Raw genomic sequence first — 18,345 nt, 5'->3', positions numbered from 1 at the left:
AATGAGACCCCATGGGCATAAAGATAGAAGCCACCCTTAAAAGATTTTGAAAAATCTTCAACAGCTCTTGTACTTTGCCATAATCATAATGTCCTGGTGCAACAACCTAGAAAGTCTTGCCCCTCAGGACAACAATGAAGTCAGATCAATGCCAAAAGACTCTAACCACAAAATTTGTAACATTATGAATCTGTGGACTCAGTGGGTGTAACAGTAAGAACCAGCTAACTCAGAGACCAAATGCATCCCTGTTTCTCAGGGCTGTTAAAAGGATAAATTTCAATTTCCAAATTGTGTATAGGAATATATAAAGGCTAAATGACTTTCCAAATGAAAGAAGGGAGTTTTTGTTAGAGATGGATATTTATTCCAAATCTCTTTAGGCTTGATCTTGCACCTAAAACGTAGGATGACCTAGCTACATTGCTCAGGGCTGTGAAAAATTTACTGCCTCTCAGAGAAGTGGATTACCTGCATTGACCGACAGAAAAATCATTTCCATCAATGTGGGAAGCCATCACACTGTGACACTACAGTGGCACAGCTGCAATGCCATAGTTGTGTTACTGTAGCAGCTGTTGTAGTGTAGATACGTCCTTAAACTCAGTGCTGTAGCAACAAGGCCATTCTTCCTCTTTATAAATGATATGGAAAAGAATTTCCTTCCATTTCTGGGGTAAGAACAAGACTTGGGATGCTACAGGGAAACCCAGATTAGGTAGTAAGTCCAAACCCTAGTGTGAACAGTTAAGAGTAACTCCAATCAGGTGTGTGTTCATCCAGAAATAGGCATATGGACAGAAGGGGCACTGTAACGCTTTGTTCTGTAGCATCATTAATCTTATTGAGCATGGCTTATTTGTATCCAGCCATATCATCAGCCAAAGATGGAACCCAGTGACCTAAGCATTAAACGGGCAATGGTTAGATTGCCTGGACCCACTCTTTCAAATCACAGAAGGTGACATTGAGCCCTTAGTTCTCATGAGGTACATAAATTGAGTCCCATGCTATTTACTAGACTCCAGTTTTTACACTAGAACCAGACACGTGGGAAAAAGTGTTCTACCTGAATAATTCAGTGCTCGAGCCATTAGGCAATAATAATCTTAACCAGCCAAAGCTCTCCAAACACAACTAAATACAGGGCTTTGTCTACACTCATTTTTGATGGTGAAGTAGGATCCCAAACTATTCTTTCCAAGTTAAACTCCCTTTTCTATTCTACTTAGGAGAGAGTTCTCCTGACACTTTGTCCAAATCTTCAATGTGCTCTGGAGAGATTATGGTATAACTAGATGTTCATAAAGCTCTAAAGTTGTATATTAAGTGTTGCATACAAAAACTATTAAAAGAATATTTAGGTTGCAAAGTCAAGCACCTAAAAAGTAGGGAATCAGTGATCTAGGAGGCTATGTTAAGGATTCAGAGGCAACTGTAGTGTATGTTCATTATGAAAGTCTTTAATTACAGGGTCTCGTACTATTTTTTCCACAGGACTTCTGATTCTTTCATTGGCCAAATAATAATACTCTTACAATTAAGCAATATTTGGGTGGATTTTCATATGTCAGCACAAAGCACATCTTTGACGGGATCCCCTGGCAAACTTCAATCCCTTCTTCAAAGCCTGGAGGTGCTACAATTGTTTCATTGAGCAGCTTTAAGAATTTAACAGTGGAAAACATTTTTCACTACCCTTTTCTCTTAGTGGTTCAACAGCTTTTGTTGAAATTTTCTTAAAACTCAATCTGGCATTGAACATTTTATTCCCAACTTTTAGTTTGACAAAGTTATAAGCAATAGAAAACAGGGTGTCTGTTATTATAAGGAAAGTAGTAGGCAACTTTAACTATGGGTAGTTCTGCTAGCTCTGCTATAATATGTATGCAGTGTTGTAGTCATGTTGGTCCTAGTATATTAGAGAATTTGGTCCAATAAAAGATATTTCATAGAATCATAGATGATTAGGGTTGGAAGAAACCTCAGGAGGTCATCTAGTCCAACCCCCTGCTGAAAGCAGGACCAACCCCAATTAAAACATCTCAGCCAGGGCTTTATCAAGCCAGGCCTTAAAAACCTCTAAGGATGGAAATTCGACCACCTCCATAGGTATTCCATTCTAGTGCTTCACTACCCTCCTAGTTAAAAATAGTTTTTCCTAATATCCAACCTTGACCTCCCCCACTGCAACTTGAGACCATTGCTCCTTGTTCTGTCATCTGCCACCACTGAGACCAGCCTAGCTCCATCCTCTTTGAAACTCCGCTTCAGGTAGTTGAAGGCTGCTATCAAATCCCCCCTCACTCTTCTCTTCTACAGACTAAATAAGCCCAGTTCCTTCAGCCTCTCCTCATAAGTCATGTGCCCCAGTCCCCTAATCATTTTCGTTGCCCTCCACTGGGCTGTCTCCAATTTGTCTGCATCCTTTCTGTAGTGGGGGGCCCAAAACTGGATGCAGTACTCCAAATGTTGCCTCACCAGTGCCAAATAGAAGGAAATAATCACTTTCCTCGATCTGCTGACAATGCTCCTACTAATGCAACCCAGCATGCCATTACCCTTCTTGGCAACAAGGGCACACTGTTGACTTTTACATCCAGCTTCTTAACCACTGTAATCCTCAGGTCCTTTTCTGCAGAACTGCCACTTAACCAGATGGTCCCCAGCCTGTAGCAGTGCATGAGATTCCTCTCTCCGAAGTGAAGGACTCTGCACTTGTTGAACCTCATCCAATTTCTTTTGGCCCAATTTGTCTGTCACTTTGGACCCTGTCCCAACCCTCCAGCATATCTGCCTCTGCCCACAACTTAGTGTCATCTGCGAACTTGCAGAGGTGCAATCCATTCCATCATCCAGATCATTAATGAAGATGTTGAACAAAACTGGCTCCAGGGCGGACCCCTGAGGTACTCCGCTTGATACCGGCTGCCAACTAGACATCAAGCTAATGGGTAGTGATCAACAGCTCAATCTAGCCATCTTTCTGTTCACCTTATAGTCCATTCATCCAATCTATACTTCTTTAACTTGCTGGGAAGAATACTTTGGGAGACGGTATCTAAAGCTTTGCTAAAGTCAAGATATATCATGTCCACTGCTTTCCCCATATCCTCAGAGCCAGTCGTCTCATCATAGAAGGCAATCAGGCTGGTCAGGCACAGCTTGCCCTTGGTGAATCCATGTTGACTGTTCCTGATCACCTTCCTCTCCTCAAAGTGCTACAAAATGGATTCCTTGAGGACCTGCTCCATGATTTTTCCAGGGATTGAGATGAGGCTGACCCAATCTTGTAGTTCCCTGGATTCTCCTTCTTTCCTCACCCACCTTGTCAGCCTATAATATAGCATGCAGATACCATTCATTTACCTTTTCTGTCTTGTTACATCCAAAAGGGCCAGGTCCATAGAGCCTTAAAGTAGCTGATGGTAAGATGGTTACACACTAATTTGCCTAGTGTCTCAAGAAATCATTTATTGAGGGAATCGGGACTCAGTACTATATGCTTTGTGGCATTGTAGACAGAAAAGACCTTTGTTACCTGAGGCACTTGGCAGAGCAGTATCATAGCTGCCCTTCATTATTCTTATGAGCTTCTGCAAAGCAGGTTTCCATTTCTCTTAAGATGGGTCCAAAGTTAGAGATTAGAGATTGTGGGGGATGTTACGTGCTAAAATGGAAAATTTTCTTGCTCAATGACATCTAAATCTATCTTTGTTACATTCACATCTGCAAAGAATCTTTGAAATCTTTTCCCATAAAGGACCTCTTCCCCCAGCCTATTCCACCTGAAATTTCTTTTTAATTTCTTGTACTATGGCTTCTTCTGGGTCCATGTCTGAAGTTAAAACACATTTGAATACTGTTAAATAATACTGAGTGTTTCCATAAAACTTTGGACATACTCGCCTGGTTTGAAAATATGAGGTGCATGGCCACACTCTGGAGCCACTTGTTCAAGTCTGAACTGCTTCTGGCATTTGTGGGAATGAAGGCCTTAGCACAAATGCTTCTAGTTCAGGTGAAGGGAAATCATTAAACAACAAATTTTCCTTTCTGTAGCATCTATTGTTAGTACCTCACACTTACATGCCTTTCATCTAACATCCTGCAAGATAAGTACTGGTATAAAAAGCCATTCTATTAATGGGTAAACGAAGTCCTAGTCGGTGAGGGAACTGACTTTCCAGAACTATACAACAGTTCTCTCTGTATGTTGGAAATGGTGGTGAAAAAGTGAGGGACTACAAAATCTGATGCATCAAACAAGAAAATGGAGATACGAGTGAGATAAATGAAGTGAGGTGATATGCGACCTAGAGTTTATTGCCACTTTTCTGAGAAGACTCATTATTTGAGACTTAGTTACTCATGACTGTCATCCCGAACTTGAAACAATAATTCTTGACGTTACATTTACAAACTGAATTTTGTTGGGGTGTTGTCTGCATGCTTGTTTTTATTTTGTTTTGGTTGGGTTTTATATTTTGGAAAATCAGTTAAATTGTATATTTCTGAAATTCTTTTACAGGTTCTTGCTAGAATTGCAAATGCTACAAGACCAACAATTCATTTGTGTGAGATTGTGAATGAAACTCAGCTAGAAAGGCTATTGCTGCTTTTGGTTGGAACCGACTTTAATAGAGGAGATATCTCTTGGGGAGGAGCATGGGCTCAGTATTCTCTGAGTTGTATGTTGCAAGATATTCTAGCAGGTTTGTTTAAAATTCAGCTTGGTTTTTTTGTTTTTTTTTAACTAAATGCATTAAGCTGCAATTCCTCTCCTTCTCTTCTGTCTCTTCCTCCTCCCACTCCCCCCCCAGTTATTTGATTCTTTAATATGAAACATAGAAAAGTCTGCTAATGTGATTAAGCTAATGAAAGCATGGAATGTTGTAGTTGTAGGTTTTACAAAGAAACTGAAGATATTAGTATAAAATGAAACGTTTAATTTAGATATAATTTGAAGCATTGTGGCCTTCATTTTCAAAAATCACTAGTGATTTTTGCATACCCAATTTGAAACTTTTGACAGGTCTCTCGCTTTCAGAAGATATTGGGCATATCCTTGAGGCATGATTTTCAGATGGGGTTATTTCAAATTAAGCAACCAAAATTACAATTCAGTTTTGAAAATTTGGACGAGTATGCTCAGATGCTAGTATTGCAGCCAGAGTACAGGCTGAACCACTAAAGGAGTTGTCTGCTTACTGTAATATATAGGAGAACTATTGGCAACAATAGCAGCCGAAGCTATGGAGGAAGGAGCCATGGGAGAAGATGCGGGAGGTTCTGCTGTAGACTCAGATGACTCTCTTCAGCAGTCTGCAGTTCAGTTAGTGGAAACGATAGATGAGCCTTTGACACATGACATCACAGGTGAATATTCAGATACTATTTATATTGAAATGATGTTGAGGAAATGGAATGTTAAATTCTATTTAGTCCGTTAACATTTTAAAATGCTTGATGTACTTGAGTCATTATGAATTCTGAAGCTTGCTTAATCCTGAACTCTCTCAAACCTTCCGCTGTGTAATGCGTGGTAACTTAGTAGTTTACATAAGTACTTTTTGTGTGAATTTTAGCAAGGCATTCATTTAAGTTTTGAGTTGTCCTATATCAGGGTCCCACAGGTTTAGGTTAGCAAGAGGTATCCGTAAGCTTTAGCACTCACTGATTCTTAAGCATAATATTTCAAATTGGCCACTTAGTATTTTCAGCTGCAATTGTTGAGACACTGAGGGCTCACTCTCAATGTTTCTTCACTGAGTTCGCATGAAAAGCAATCGTAAAAGTTATGTATGTGGATTCAGGACTGTGGTTCATTGATAGTGAGCTGATAAACTAGAAATTCAACACGCTAATTGTCTATGCTTGCTCTTGGCTGTGTCTATTTAATTGTAAGTAGACCTGTAAACTTGGGGAGCACATTGTATTTTGAAGAATCATCTGTTCCTGCGAGGAATTAATTAACAAAATGGTTAATTCTTATGTATATACACTAGGAATGTGTATATACACTAGGAATGTTCTATAGAGCTATAGAACAAAACAGCAGTCTAACCAGCTTCTAGAACAGGAGAGAGCAAACTACGGCCCACGGGCCAGATTTGGCCCACAAGCCATTTTAAGCTGGCCCACACCATGCAGCTTCTGGAAGCCGCAGCATGGCCCATTCTGAGGGTCGTGAGCTGCTCCACACCTAAGAGCTGGAGAAGGGACTGCTTCTGAGCCGCTTGAGTTAAGCACCGCTCAGAGCCTGCACCCCTGAGCCTCACCCCAACCCCCTGCCCCAGCCCTGATCCCATACCGGCTCTCCAAACCCCTCGGTCCCAGACCAGAGCACCCTCCTACACCCCAAACTCCTCATCCCCAGCTCCACCCCAGAGCCTGCACCCCCAGCTGGAACCTGCACCCCTTTCCGCACCCCAGCCCCAATTTTGTGACCATTCATGGCCCGCCATACAATTTTTATTCCCCGATGTGGCCCTCCAGCCGAAAAGTTTGCCCACCCCTGTTCTAGAAGCTGCTTCCTCTGGCAGCTCTACATTCTGACTGTACAGATGTTGAGGTAGAACATTTACTTCTTCAGTTTGGTATCGCATTTTACTCTTTCTAGACTCTTGGAAACAGTAGGAACACAGCAAATCTAAAGGTCTCCATGAAACGCAGAGACCAATAATATCCATTGGAGTGAAATATAGCACTGCCATAAGATGAGCTAAAAATTTGGCTAAGTCTGACTTTCAAGCCACTTCATGCACCTCTTCTTGAAAAGGTTTAATTTCTCTTTAGGGAATTAATACTCCTGTGTAAACTCAATACTGTATTACTCTTCTAAAAATGCTGCAGTGAAAAATCTTTTATGAAGAGAACTTCAACTGTGTATTTCTCTATTCAACTAAAATTTCAGACTGTTGCGCTAATAAGAACAAATTAAATAGGTATTCTGAAACTAATTTTTTATTGCACATAATTTATCCAAACCTAGATTTTGGCCTCCAGCTGAATTGAGGTGGTTTGAAAGGTGAATGGCAGAGGAAAAAAAAAATGGATTAGTTCCACTTTTTGGCATTTAGGATGTGAGAAGACTTGGAAGGTTCCTTCTGACGCCTTTGTGTTTCTCAAATCTGAAATGTCAGTTGTTCAACAGTGCATTATGATAATATCTCCCTTCACCCCCCACAGACACACACTGGTGATTAATAAGTCTTCCAGATTGGACCAGAATTTGAATTTTAATATTTTTTAAAAAGAGATGTAGCCTTTAGTGTATATGAAATTAACTTATTTTGTGGTCTTCTTGGCACATCATAAACAAGCAAAAAGGATGTTTGTTTGCAAAAATGTTTTTCCTTGTAGTTTGGCTCATGACTGTGGGAATTATCTGTCCGGTATAAAAATGAATTCTAGATTCAGGTGTATTAGAAATATTTGTTGCACATTAACATTCTGTACTTACTATGTCTTGCTCCGCATATCTTTCTTCCCAATAATTATTGAATTTTGAACTTCTGGGTGAAAAAATTACTCTATTCTAATGGTAGTATTTTGTGTTTATCAACTAAGATAAGATACTGAATTCATCTGAAGCGCTCACTTGGGTAGAATTGCTGTTTGATTTATGGGGTTTTCAAAAAAGATGAATTGTTACTAATTATGGTGTTGAAAACAAAGCAAACTCTTATCTCATTCAACAACCTTGCTATGTGCTCTGTTACTTGACAATATTAAAACAGTTTTAATCATCCAAAGGTGCTCCCCCTCTATCATCTTTGGAAAAAGATAAGGACATTGACCTAGAATTACTACAAGACCTGATGGAAGTTGATATTGATCCTTTAGATATTGATTTGGAGAAAGATCCCCTAGCAGCCAAAGTCTTCAAGGTATGGCCCACGTGAGTTTTCATAATAACTTCTACCTGTGAAACAATATAATCTCTTACCTTTCTGGTGTTTGTCTGGTGATATTTCATGTCATTAGACCTGCTTTATACTATGGAGAACAATATTTTGAAGTTAAGAGACAAGCTTTGACGGGCAGGAGTGTAAACACTGAGTATAGTCATAATTTAAGGTTATAAAAGCAAAACATTCCACGATTATCCATGTTGCAACAAGTTGTAAAGACAATGAACGGGTCCCTAACGTGGTGCCCGCAGGCGCCATAGCATCTAAATGCGCCCACGTCCTGGCCAGCGGTCAAGCATCCGCTGAAATGCCGCTGAATTTCTGTGGCAGCGCCTCTCGATGACGCTGCTTGCCACTGACAAGCGGCATCATCGAGAGTTGTCGCTGCCGAATTGCCGCGGAAATTCGGCGGCCTTTCGGTGGATGCTTGACTGCCGCCTGCGCCAGATGAAAAGGTTGGGGACCACTGCAATAGAAGGATAGTAATTAGTCTCCCCTCACATACTAGATTGTAGTGTTAAAAAAGCAAAACCTACTCCTGATTGCTTCTTGCAATTCATTTGTAACCTTATCCCTCATTGGCATGAAAAGTTAGGATATATATTTGATGTACTCGCACTACTGTAAAATGCATTAGCACTACTTAAAATTCCACACTTGCCTACTTAGAGTATTAAATGGACCAGTTGCTGTGTCAGTCTGTTTGACTGCTGAAGGGGGAAAAGTGTAAACACTACACCTTATTTCAGAGTAACGGTATGGGAAGCTAAACACATTTACGCTGGATGCACTAAAAGTTTTTTTTACCTAGAGTATAAAATCAGTGTATTTTAAATACAGTTGTAATAAACAGTTACATCTTGCTGCTTTTTCTTCCATAACATTTCCAAGCTCACTTTCCTCTCAGTCCATGCCACTGACGCTTTCCTCCACGCTCTCATCTTATGGCTCAGCTTCTGCTTTCTGGTCTTTCCAGCGCTGACCTCAGCCCTTCAGGTTTATTTGAATTCTTCAGCTAAATCATCTTCCTGGAAATCACTTAACCCATATTACAGTCTCGCACCCATTCCCCTGTATGTCCCTCCACTAGTTCTCTTGATTGCTCGATGCCACCTAGTCCCTAACTTATCTGCTCTTTCATGTAATTGTTGCCCCCCTGCCATTTCTTCTGCTAACATTGCCAACCTCTTACCTATTTCTGTGCTGCTTCCACAGACACCATCACACTTTTTCTTCCAGGCTGCCTGAGTAGGATGCTTTCCTTGTACTAGTCCATAAAACCATTACATCCATCCTCAAGACCCACTTCTACTACGCAGCTACAATAAATTGCCAGTTGGGAACCTGGGTAGATGATCAATAGGGACTGATGATATTTCTCTCCTTCTGATTTAAAAAAAAACAAAACAAAACTACACATACACCCCCCAGCTATGTTAATACATGCTTTTATTTTATTTCCTCATCCTCCTTCCTTTTGCTTATTATACACACCATTGCTAATTGTCTTAAATTAAATAGGAAGCTCTTTGAGGGTAGAGGTGGTTTTTGTCTGTTTTGTACAGAGCCTTGTAAACTGAAGCCTCGAGGCAATACTGTTGTATAAATTAATGTTGATGTTGCACTGTATTTTTAAGAAATCATATTTCAGCGTCTCTTGTGCAATCTACTTGAGTGTAATGTAAATTTGAAAATGAATGCATAGTATAATAGATATGTGCAAGATTGAGTTTATTACTTAAAAGTTGATGCCAAGATTCTGAAAGATGGGTGCCTAAAGCTAGGTTTGTGAATCTTTCTTTAGGCACTGAAATAAGTGGCCTGATCGTCAAACAAGTTAAACACCCAGTAGCTCTCAGTGAACATAAGAATGGCCATACTGGGTTAGCCCAAAGGTCCATCTAGCCCAGTATCTGTCTACCGACAGTGGCCAATACCAGGTGCCCCAGAGGGAGTGAACCTACCAGGCAATGATCAAGTGATCACTCTCCTGCCATCCATCTCCATCCTCTGACAAATAGAGGCTAGGGACACCATTCCTTACCCATCCGAGCTAATAGCCGTTTATGGACTTAACCACCATGAATTTATCCAGTTTTCTTCTAAACACTGTTATAGTCCTAGCCTTCACAACCTCCTCAAGTAAGGAGTTCCACAAGTTGACTGTGCACTGTGTGAAGAACTTCCTTTTATTTGTTTTAAACCTGCTGCCTATTAATTTCATTTGGTGACCCCTAGTTCTTGTATTATGGGAATAAGTAAATAACTTTTCCTTATCCACTTTCTCCACATCACTCATGATTTTATATACCTCTATCATATCCACCCTTAGTCTCCTCTTTTCCAAACTGAAGAGTCCTAGCCTCTTTAATCTTTCCTCATATGGGACCTTCTCCAAATCCCTAATCATTTTAGTTGCCCTTTTCTGAACCATTTCTAGTGCTAGAATATCTTTTTTGAGGTGAGGAGACCACATCTGTACACAGTATTCAAGATGTGGGCATACCATGGATTTATATAAGGGCAATAGGATATTCTCAGTCTTATTCTCTATCCCCTTTTTGGATTACCAATTTTTGAAAGCTTTTGCTTATATCTTAATGCAGCTGTCCAGTTTATGTTGGGTTAAAATATACTATTTACACTTCCTGTGTACTGATCCAATATCAGAAATATATTTAAGAGAAAATCTCAGATGGTTTCCATTTGTACAGTCTAAAGATGAATAATTTACATTTTATTCTTTCATTTGGTAAAGCCTATAAGCAGCACATGGTATGATTACTGGGGTGCTGACTATGGCACTTACAACTACAACCCTTATATCGGAGGTGTTGGAATTCCTGTTGCAAAACCGCAAGTATCCACAGAGAAGAATGGATCACAGGCTGTGAGTGTGTCAGTCTCTCAAGGTAAGCAAGCAGTAGGTTCATTTCAATTCTGTTGTGGAATCTTTTTAGATATTTTTTTAAAGTGTTTGCTTTGCTAAATAGTAAGTAATGGCTACTGGAATGCTGAAGTGGGCATGTGCCTTCTGCTTGTGAAATCCTTAAGCGATTTAATTGAGATGCATAGTTTGAGAGTTCGTACACCAGAATTTCAAGATTCACAGGAGTATAAATAAAGTTTCTTTTGCTGGCATACCAGAGGTTCATGCAGTAAACTAGAGAAGATTATACAAATTTTACATTATAGATGGAATTAGTGTATTACAAAAAGAGTGACTGTGCATGCTGTAGTTAAGAGCATAAACACTTCAATTTCTAACTCATTTTCAGTCACTTTTGACTTTCTAAAACTTCCACCTACTGTGTTGACATTTTCCATGGGTAGCCTTTACTCAAAAGAATGGTGTGTTTTGTTTTGGCAATCTGAACAAAAATAGTCTAGCTGTTCTGAAGTAGTTGTTGTTTTTTTTCCACTCTCATACTCAATCCCTGCTACATTTAAAAAAAAAAAAAAGTTTTCAAAGCTGCTTAACTGAACCAGAGATAGGAAGTGGACAGTGTTGCAGGGAAAAGAGCCTTCTGTAAGAAGTACCTCTCAGGTGTTCTTTTGGAAACTGGTTCTCATTCCAGAATTATGACCCACTAAAAAGTGACGCTTGCACACATGCTCAGTACATGAGTAATTGTGGAAGGGACAGCCTCGTGAGAAGTGAAGTATGTTTTTTTTTTTTTTTTTTTTTGAGAGAAACTATATTATATAGCACTTCAGTATTCTGTTGTTAATCACTACCTGAGAGCATATATTTACAGATTACTACAAAATTTTTGATATTGCTGTTCTGAGTATACATTTCTAACACTCACTGCCATCATAAAGAACAGTGAACCTATTCACCAATTATAATCTAAAAGGAGAATTCTGTTTTGATAGGTGCTAATGTTGGATACGTAGCTGTGTCAATCTCTCAGTAAATCAAGCAGTGTCCTTTGTTAGATATTTAAATACATTATAATCCACTTGTTTGATATTCAAATGTTACCTTGTATACTGTTTTCTGTAGCTTTGGATGCCCGTCTAGAAGTTGGACTGGAACAGCAAGCAGAGCTGATGCTGAAAATGATGTCTACTCTAGAGGCTGATTCCATTTTGCAAGCATTAACAAATACGTCGCCTACATGTAACTATACATTGCTAAATCTTTCTCTTCACTTACTGACCATGAATTTCACTTAACCTTAGCAAACAAACAAGTTTTAACTTCATAATTCCCTCAAATAATTTGTAAATTGATTGTTCAAGTGGTGATACTAAAAAATAAATCTGTAGGAGTCATCTTACAGTTGTGGACTATATACCATTATTTTCAACTGCTGTAAGGGAAACGCTATAAAGAAGAGGAATGGGTTTCATTTGGAGACTCAAATTGAATAAAGACATCTTTAGTGAAGTCCTTAAATTTGTTTTCAAGAGCTTGATTGTTGGCTGATTGAACAAAGGGGCATATTCCCACTTGGAATGGGACTGCATGAAAAGCTTAAAAGGGAATTCTCAATAGTCTGTTTGACTGTAGTGCACAGCAGAACCATAGAGCTTCTGCTGGCCAATGGCTTTGAAAGCCCATTTCAGTGGGATCATGCCCCAAATAATGAATGTAAAGAGCTTTATATCTGTCACTCAGGCACACCCTTTCAGGTTTCTGTAACCAGTAGTATAGTGACTTATGTTCACATCTTTGATATAATGTTTAACATGAAAAAATCAGTACTGGATAAGTAAATATAAATATTTTTTGCCTAGTATAATTTTTCCTATAAAAGAATTTATGAAAAAACTTTAATTTTTTAGTAACTCAGTCTCCTAGTGGAACAGATGATTCATTGCTAAGAGGATTACATGCTGCTAACCAAACCAACCAACTGATCCTACAGTTGTCCTCCATACCTATGCTGAGTGTGTGCTTCAACAAACTGTTTTCCATGCTACAAGTCCATCATGTTCAGGTATGGAATTATGAACTTTCAGAACTTTGGCTAATACAGTACTTAATGCTAATACAGGCGAGTCTCATCTTATGCGGGGGTTCTGTTCCCCGGTTAGCGCGTAAAGCGAAAACCACGTATAGTCAGAATTACATTGAGTTGAATGGTGGGCGGAATCGCCCGCATTACAGGTACAGTGTTAGTTATTTTTCTCTTTTTTTTGTTTGTTTTTGTTTTTTGTTTTTGCCAACTACGTAAAGCTGAAATCGCGCATGTTAAATGTGCTGTGACAGACCCAAACCAGTGGGGTACAGGAGTCTGGTAGAAGCAGGAGCGGCACCAGGGTTTTTGGTGCCCTAGCCACAGGGCTGGCTCTAGCCATTTCGCTGCCCCAAACACGGCGGCACGCTGCGGGGGGTGCTCTGCCGTTCGGCGGTCCTGCGGCTCCGGTGGACCTCCCGCAGGCATGACTGCGGAGGGTCCACTGGTCCCGCGGCTCAGGTGGACCTGCAGCAGGCGTGCCTGCAGAGGGTCCACCGGAGCCGCAGGACCAGCGGACCCTCCGCAAGCACGCCTGCGGGAGGTCCACTGGAGCAGCCTGCAGCCCTCCCAAATCCTGGCGCCCTAGTCGCCTAAATGGAAGCGCTGGCCCTGGGTGGAGGGCAAATATACTGGTCACTGGATGAGTAGTTTTCTGTTTGCTGAGTGACCAGAGCAAGGGCTGCACTAGAGTAATCAGAAACCTGCTGGAACCAATTAAGGCAGACAGGCTGATTAGAACACCTGCAGCCAATCAAGGCAGGCTAATCAGAGCACCTGGGTTTAAAAAGGAGCTCACTCCAGTCAGGTGGGGGGGAGCTAGAGGAGAGGAAATGCATGTGAGGAGCTGGGAGCAAGAGGCACAAGGAGCTGTGTGAGAGAGTGTGCTGCTGGAGGGCTAAGGAGTACAAGTGTTATCAGACACCAGGAGGAAGGTCCTGTGGTGAGGATAAAGAAGGTGTTTGGAGGAGGCCATGGGGAAGTAGCCCAGGGAGTTGTAGCTGTCATGCAGCTGTTACAGGAGGTACTATAGACAGCTGCAATCCACAGGGCCCTGAGCTGGAACCCGGAGTAGAGAGCGGGCCCGGGTTCCCCCCAAACCTCCCAACTTCTGAGCAGACACAGGAGGAGTTGACTCAGACTGTGGGGAAGATCACTGAGGTGAGCATATCTGCCAATAAGCGCAGGACCTACGAAGGTAGAGGAGGAACTTTGTCACAGCGCGTAAGATGTGACAGACCTGTATTGAGAGAAGTGTTAAATTTCCCCATATTCATAGTTTAACTGTTGAAAATAGAGTGGGAAAAGACCTGTTTAGTTAAGTAGATGACTTAAGTTCTCATGTACAAATAGAGATAAAATAAATTAACTAGGTATCCTAAACACTTGTCTACAGAACGGAACTTTTTTTTATTTTATTTTTTTTAACACTTCTGTAATTAGAACAGTATTGGATCTTTCACTGAAGGACATTGGATACCTCAACTAGTGATGAATGTCACTAAAAGTTAAAATTACTTAACATTTAATGGTCCTGATTATGTAAGGGCCACACAGTGAAAAAGTAGAGGCCCATTTACGTGTTTTGCCCTTGCATGTGTGCGCACACGTGCAAATTGAACAGTATAAACATGGATAGTTGGGGGCCTACCTTTCAGTTTGTATGCACACTTGTAGTTACTAAGCACATTTGTGTGCCTCCCCACATCAGTTTAAATATTTAATCAAAAGTCTATTGCACTAGCAGATTTTGAATAGTATAGTCCCATCATTGCTTGTGAGTAATGAAAGTCACTGGCTTTGCGCATGGGGCATTCCAAAAGTTGTTATATGCTGACCTTCTGCTGAGATCTTAAATATTGAGATTTTCAGGCAATATGTAAGCCATTCTTTTCTAAGAGAAACCTGGAGCATAGATAATTCTTAATTGTGTTTAAAATACAGAAATAAAAAAGCCATTGCCAGACTATAGTAAAAGTATTTGTACACTATGTTAAGTGAAGTTTAATTTTACTTGAAATTGCTGTATATCTGTTCGAAGTTTCAAAGCTCTTCTGAAGAAGATTGTGCTTGGTTATCCTTGTCGCCAGAGTGGTGATAGCAGAGAATGTAAAAAAGATAATTAATATTTTAAAAATCCGAATTGTTTGTTTTTCACATTTCAAAGTGTAGACGTACATTTCTGTTTTTGCTGATTTGTTACATTATATCAGCTATTTATCTTTTATTTTCAGCTTGAATCGCTTCTACAGTTATGGCTCACATTAAGCCTGAATTCCAGCTCCTCTGGGAGTAAAGATAATGGCGCTGACGTTTTCCTTTATAATGCTAATCGGATACCTGTAATTTCTTTGAACCAAGGTAAAAATATTCTAGAATGGGATAATAGGTGTGTAAACAGCTAGAGTATGATTTTCACAAGTGTCTAGCTTTGACATCAGTGGTAAAACTTCCTGCATTTTTTTTCCGGAGACTCCTCTGGCTTTGTTTTCCTTAACATAACTTTTGTGAATGTTATTCATAGGTTATCAGAGAGCATTCTACCAGCTTGGTCTTTCTGGAAGGGTGGATGAAACCATCACAGGATACTGCTCAGAATTAGTATTATTAAATTTCAATGGTTAATATGTTGCTGTTCTATCATTCCTATTTGTTCTGTGAGGACTTTATTTCGAATGCTATGCCTGCCAGAAGCAGGAGATATATCTGACATCCTTCTCTAGTAAATGCGTCTGTGATACCTTCCTCTGCCCCACTCACTCCCATTAAAGGCTGTGGAAGAAAATAAGCTCTTTGAACTGGTTAGTCCAAAGAAGGTGGAGATGGAAACTTTTTTTCTGCTGTTTCAAGAAATAAGTAGGGCTGCCAATCGATTAAAAAATTTAATTACAATTAATTGCTCTGTTAATAAAAGAATACTATTTATTTAAATATTTTTTGATGTTTTCTACGTTTTCATATATATTGATTTCAGTTACAACACAGAATACAAAGTGTACAAGGCTCACTTTATATTTATTTTTTATTATAAATATTTACACTGTAAAAAACATTCGTCCATGCTGATGACTGGTTCTGCTCAATAACGATCCAAGTCAGTGCGAACTGATGCATGTTCATTTCCGTCATCTGAGTCAGATGCCATCAGCAGAAGGTTGATTTTCTTTTTTTGGTGGTTTGGGTTCTGGAGTTTCTGCATCAGAGTGTTGCTCTTTTAAAACTTCTGAAAGCATTCTCCACACCTCGTTCCTCTCAGATTTTGGAAGGCACTTCAAATTCTTAAATCGTGGGTCAAGTGCTGTAGCTAGCTTTAGAAATTTCACCTTGGTACATTCTCTGTGTTTTGTGAAATCTGCACTGAAAGTGTTCTTAACGAACAACATGTGCTGGATCATCATCTGAGACTGCTATAATGTGAAATATATGGCAAAATGTGGGTAAAACAGCAGCAGACATACAGTTCTCCCCCCCAAGGAGTTCAGTCACAAATTTAATTAACACATTTTTTTTAATGAGCGTCATCAGTGTGGAAGCATGTCCTCTGGAATGGCGGTTGAAGCATGAAGGGACATATGAATTTTTAGCACATCTGGCACGTAAATGTCTTGCGACGCCAGCTACAACAGTGCCATTCAAACGCCTGTTCTCACTTTCAGGTGACATTGTAGTTAAGAAGTGGGCAGCGTTATCTCCCGAAAATGTAAACAAACTTGGTTTCTCTTAGCAATTGGCTGAACAAGAAGTAGGACTGATTGGATTTGTAGGCTCTAAATTTTACATTTTTATTTTTTTTTTGTTTTTGAGTGCAGTTACATAACACAAACCCCTGCATTTGTAAGTTGCACTTTCATGATAGAGATTGCTCTACAGTACTTTTATGAAGTAAACTAAAAATACTGTTTCTTTATGGCTTTTTTACAGTGTAAATATTTGTAATAAAAATAATATAAAATGAGCACTGTACATTTTGTATTGTGTGTAATAATTGAAATCAATATATTTGAATGTAGAAAAAGTCCAAAAATATTTAATAAATTTCTATTGTTTAACTGCGATTAATCACGATTAATTTTTTTGAGTTAATCATGTGAGGTAACTGTGATTAATCGGCAGCCTTAGAGATAAGCAAAACATCTTTCACCCAGCCTGTACTGCTTCCTGCCAGGTTCCACTAGTGAATCCTGTCACGTGCCCTGAAATCTCCAGTGAACATGTTACTGGGGATTTTGCTACTGAAATGACAACCCCACAGCGTAACCTGAGGAGTGGATTTTGATCCACAAGGAAAAAACGGCCTGGTCATAGAAAAGTCTTAACCTTGCTAGCACATGAAGCACTGAAACAAATCAGTCACTGTCTCATTTATTCCATTCTGTAATTTGGGAGACTTTGGGGATCTAGCTTAGTGGCAGCCTGGTATGAAGGCATACCTCAAATTTTCTCCTGTAAATAATTGTGGTTAGCCTTCCTTTATTTAAAAAAACTACAAAACTCTTCAGCAAAGTTAAAAACATTAAAACCTACTTTAATGAATTTGCATACTTGAGTCTGTTAGCCATAAAATGCTATAATGTATTCCTTGAAAACAAAAAAATTCATATATTTTTTTCATTTGCTGCTTTTGTTTGATGGAAGGATTTTACATTGACGTGAAAAATTCTGTTTGTTTTAATTCATGTACAGTATCTTTTAAATGCACAGGATTAGCAGCAAAAGAAATGTAATGAACTTTCAGTCCTAATATAAACTCCTGATTATTACCTTTTGTTAAGGGCTCAGTATTTTGAAAAAATAAAATGTGTTCTTCTTTACAGCATCAGTAACTAGCTTTCTGACAGTCCTGGCCTGGTATCCTAATACCTTACTCCGTACATGGTGCCTTGTGCTTCATAGCCTAACTCTTATGACGAACATGCAGCTTAACTGTAAGTTTTCTCTGAGTGTTGTTATTGTTATGATGCTTGAAAACTAAATTACAAATGAAATAAAGTAAAATAAATGCGGGGGAGGTTTCAGGGGATAGGTCGTGAATTTTGGTGCCATTCACCTGCAGAGTGTCTGAATCTTACCCAGGTTTTGTAATGACTTACTATAAATCCATACTATGGGTGATGTCGTGTGGAATAAATAGATAATTTTAAGTGTAGTTCATCTAACAAACCTCTGTTTAAAATAGAGTATTCTTAATGAGCATATCTGTTCCTTTCAATCTTACCTGCTCTCTTCAGTGACACAAGTTTTGCTGCATTTTTTATTCCTATTAATACTTCATAGTTAACATCACAAAGAGAGGGAGCTGAATTCTGTTCCTTCTTGTACATCATCAGAATGGCATACTAAATCACTTATACTGTTCACTCTGCCTGTAAACAGTAGGTTCTTAATGATGGCAACATTTTTATAACTGGTGATGGAAGGGAAAACTCCGCTTGACTTTCACTCACTTGAACTGTCAATAAAAA

The 18,345-nt window shown here is 39.4% G+C and overlaps 1 protein-coding gene across 1 annotated transcript in view; it reads left to right on the top strand.

Moving 5' to 3' along the window:
- Positions 1 to 18,345, top strand: part of BIRC6 (baculoviral IAP repeat containing 6) — a 349,123-nt gene that overhangs the window by 101,052 nt on the left and 229,726 nt on the right. Inside the window, 8 exon segments of the mRNA XM_050951314.1 lie at positions 4,532 to 4,715; positions 5,224 to 5,379; positions 7,759 to 7,892; positions 10,675 to 10,828; positions 11,926 to 12,042; positions 12,711 to 12,865; positions 15,118 to 15,244; positions 17,698 to 17,808. Of these exon segments, the coding sequence (XP_050807271.1) occupies positions 4,532 to 4,715; positions 5,224 to 5,379; positions 7,759 to 7,892; positions 10,675 to 10,828; positions 11,926 to 12,042; positions 12,711 to 12,865; positions 15,118 to 15,244; positions 17,698 to 17,808 (1,138 nt within the window).

The sequence above is a fragment of the Gopherus flavomarginatus genome, chromosome 4 (genome assembly GCF_025201925.1).
Source record: "Gopherus flavomarginatus isolate rGopFla2 chromosome 4, rGopFla2.mat.asm, whole genome shotgun sequence".
NCBI lineage: Eukaryota > Metazoa > Chordata > Testudines > Testudinidae > Gopherus > Gopherus flavomarginatus.
Note: the sequence above shows the minus strand (reverse complement) of the source record. Positions and strands in the feature narration are given on the sequence as shown.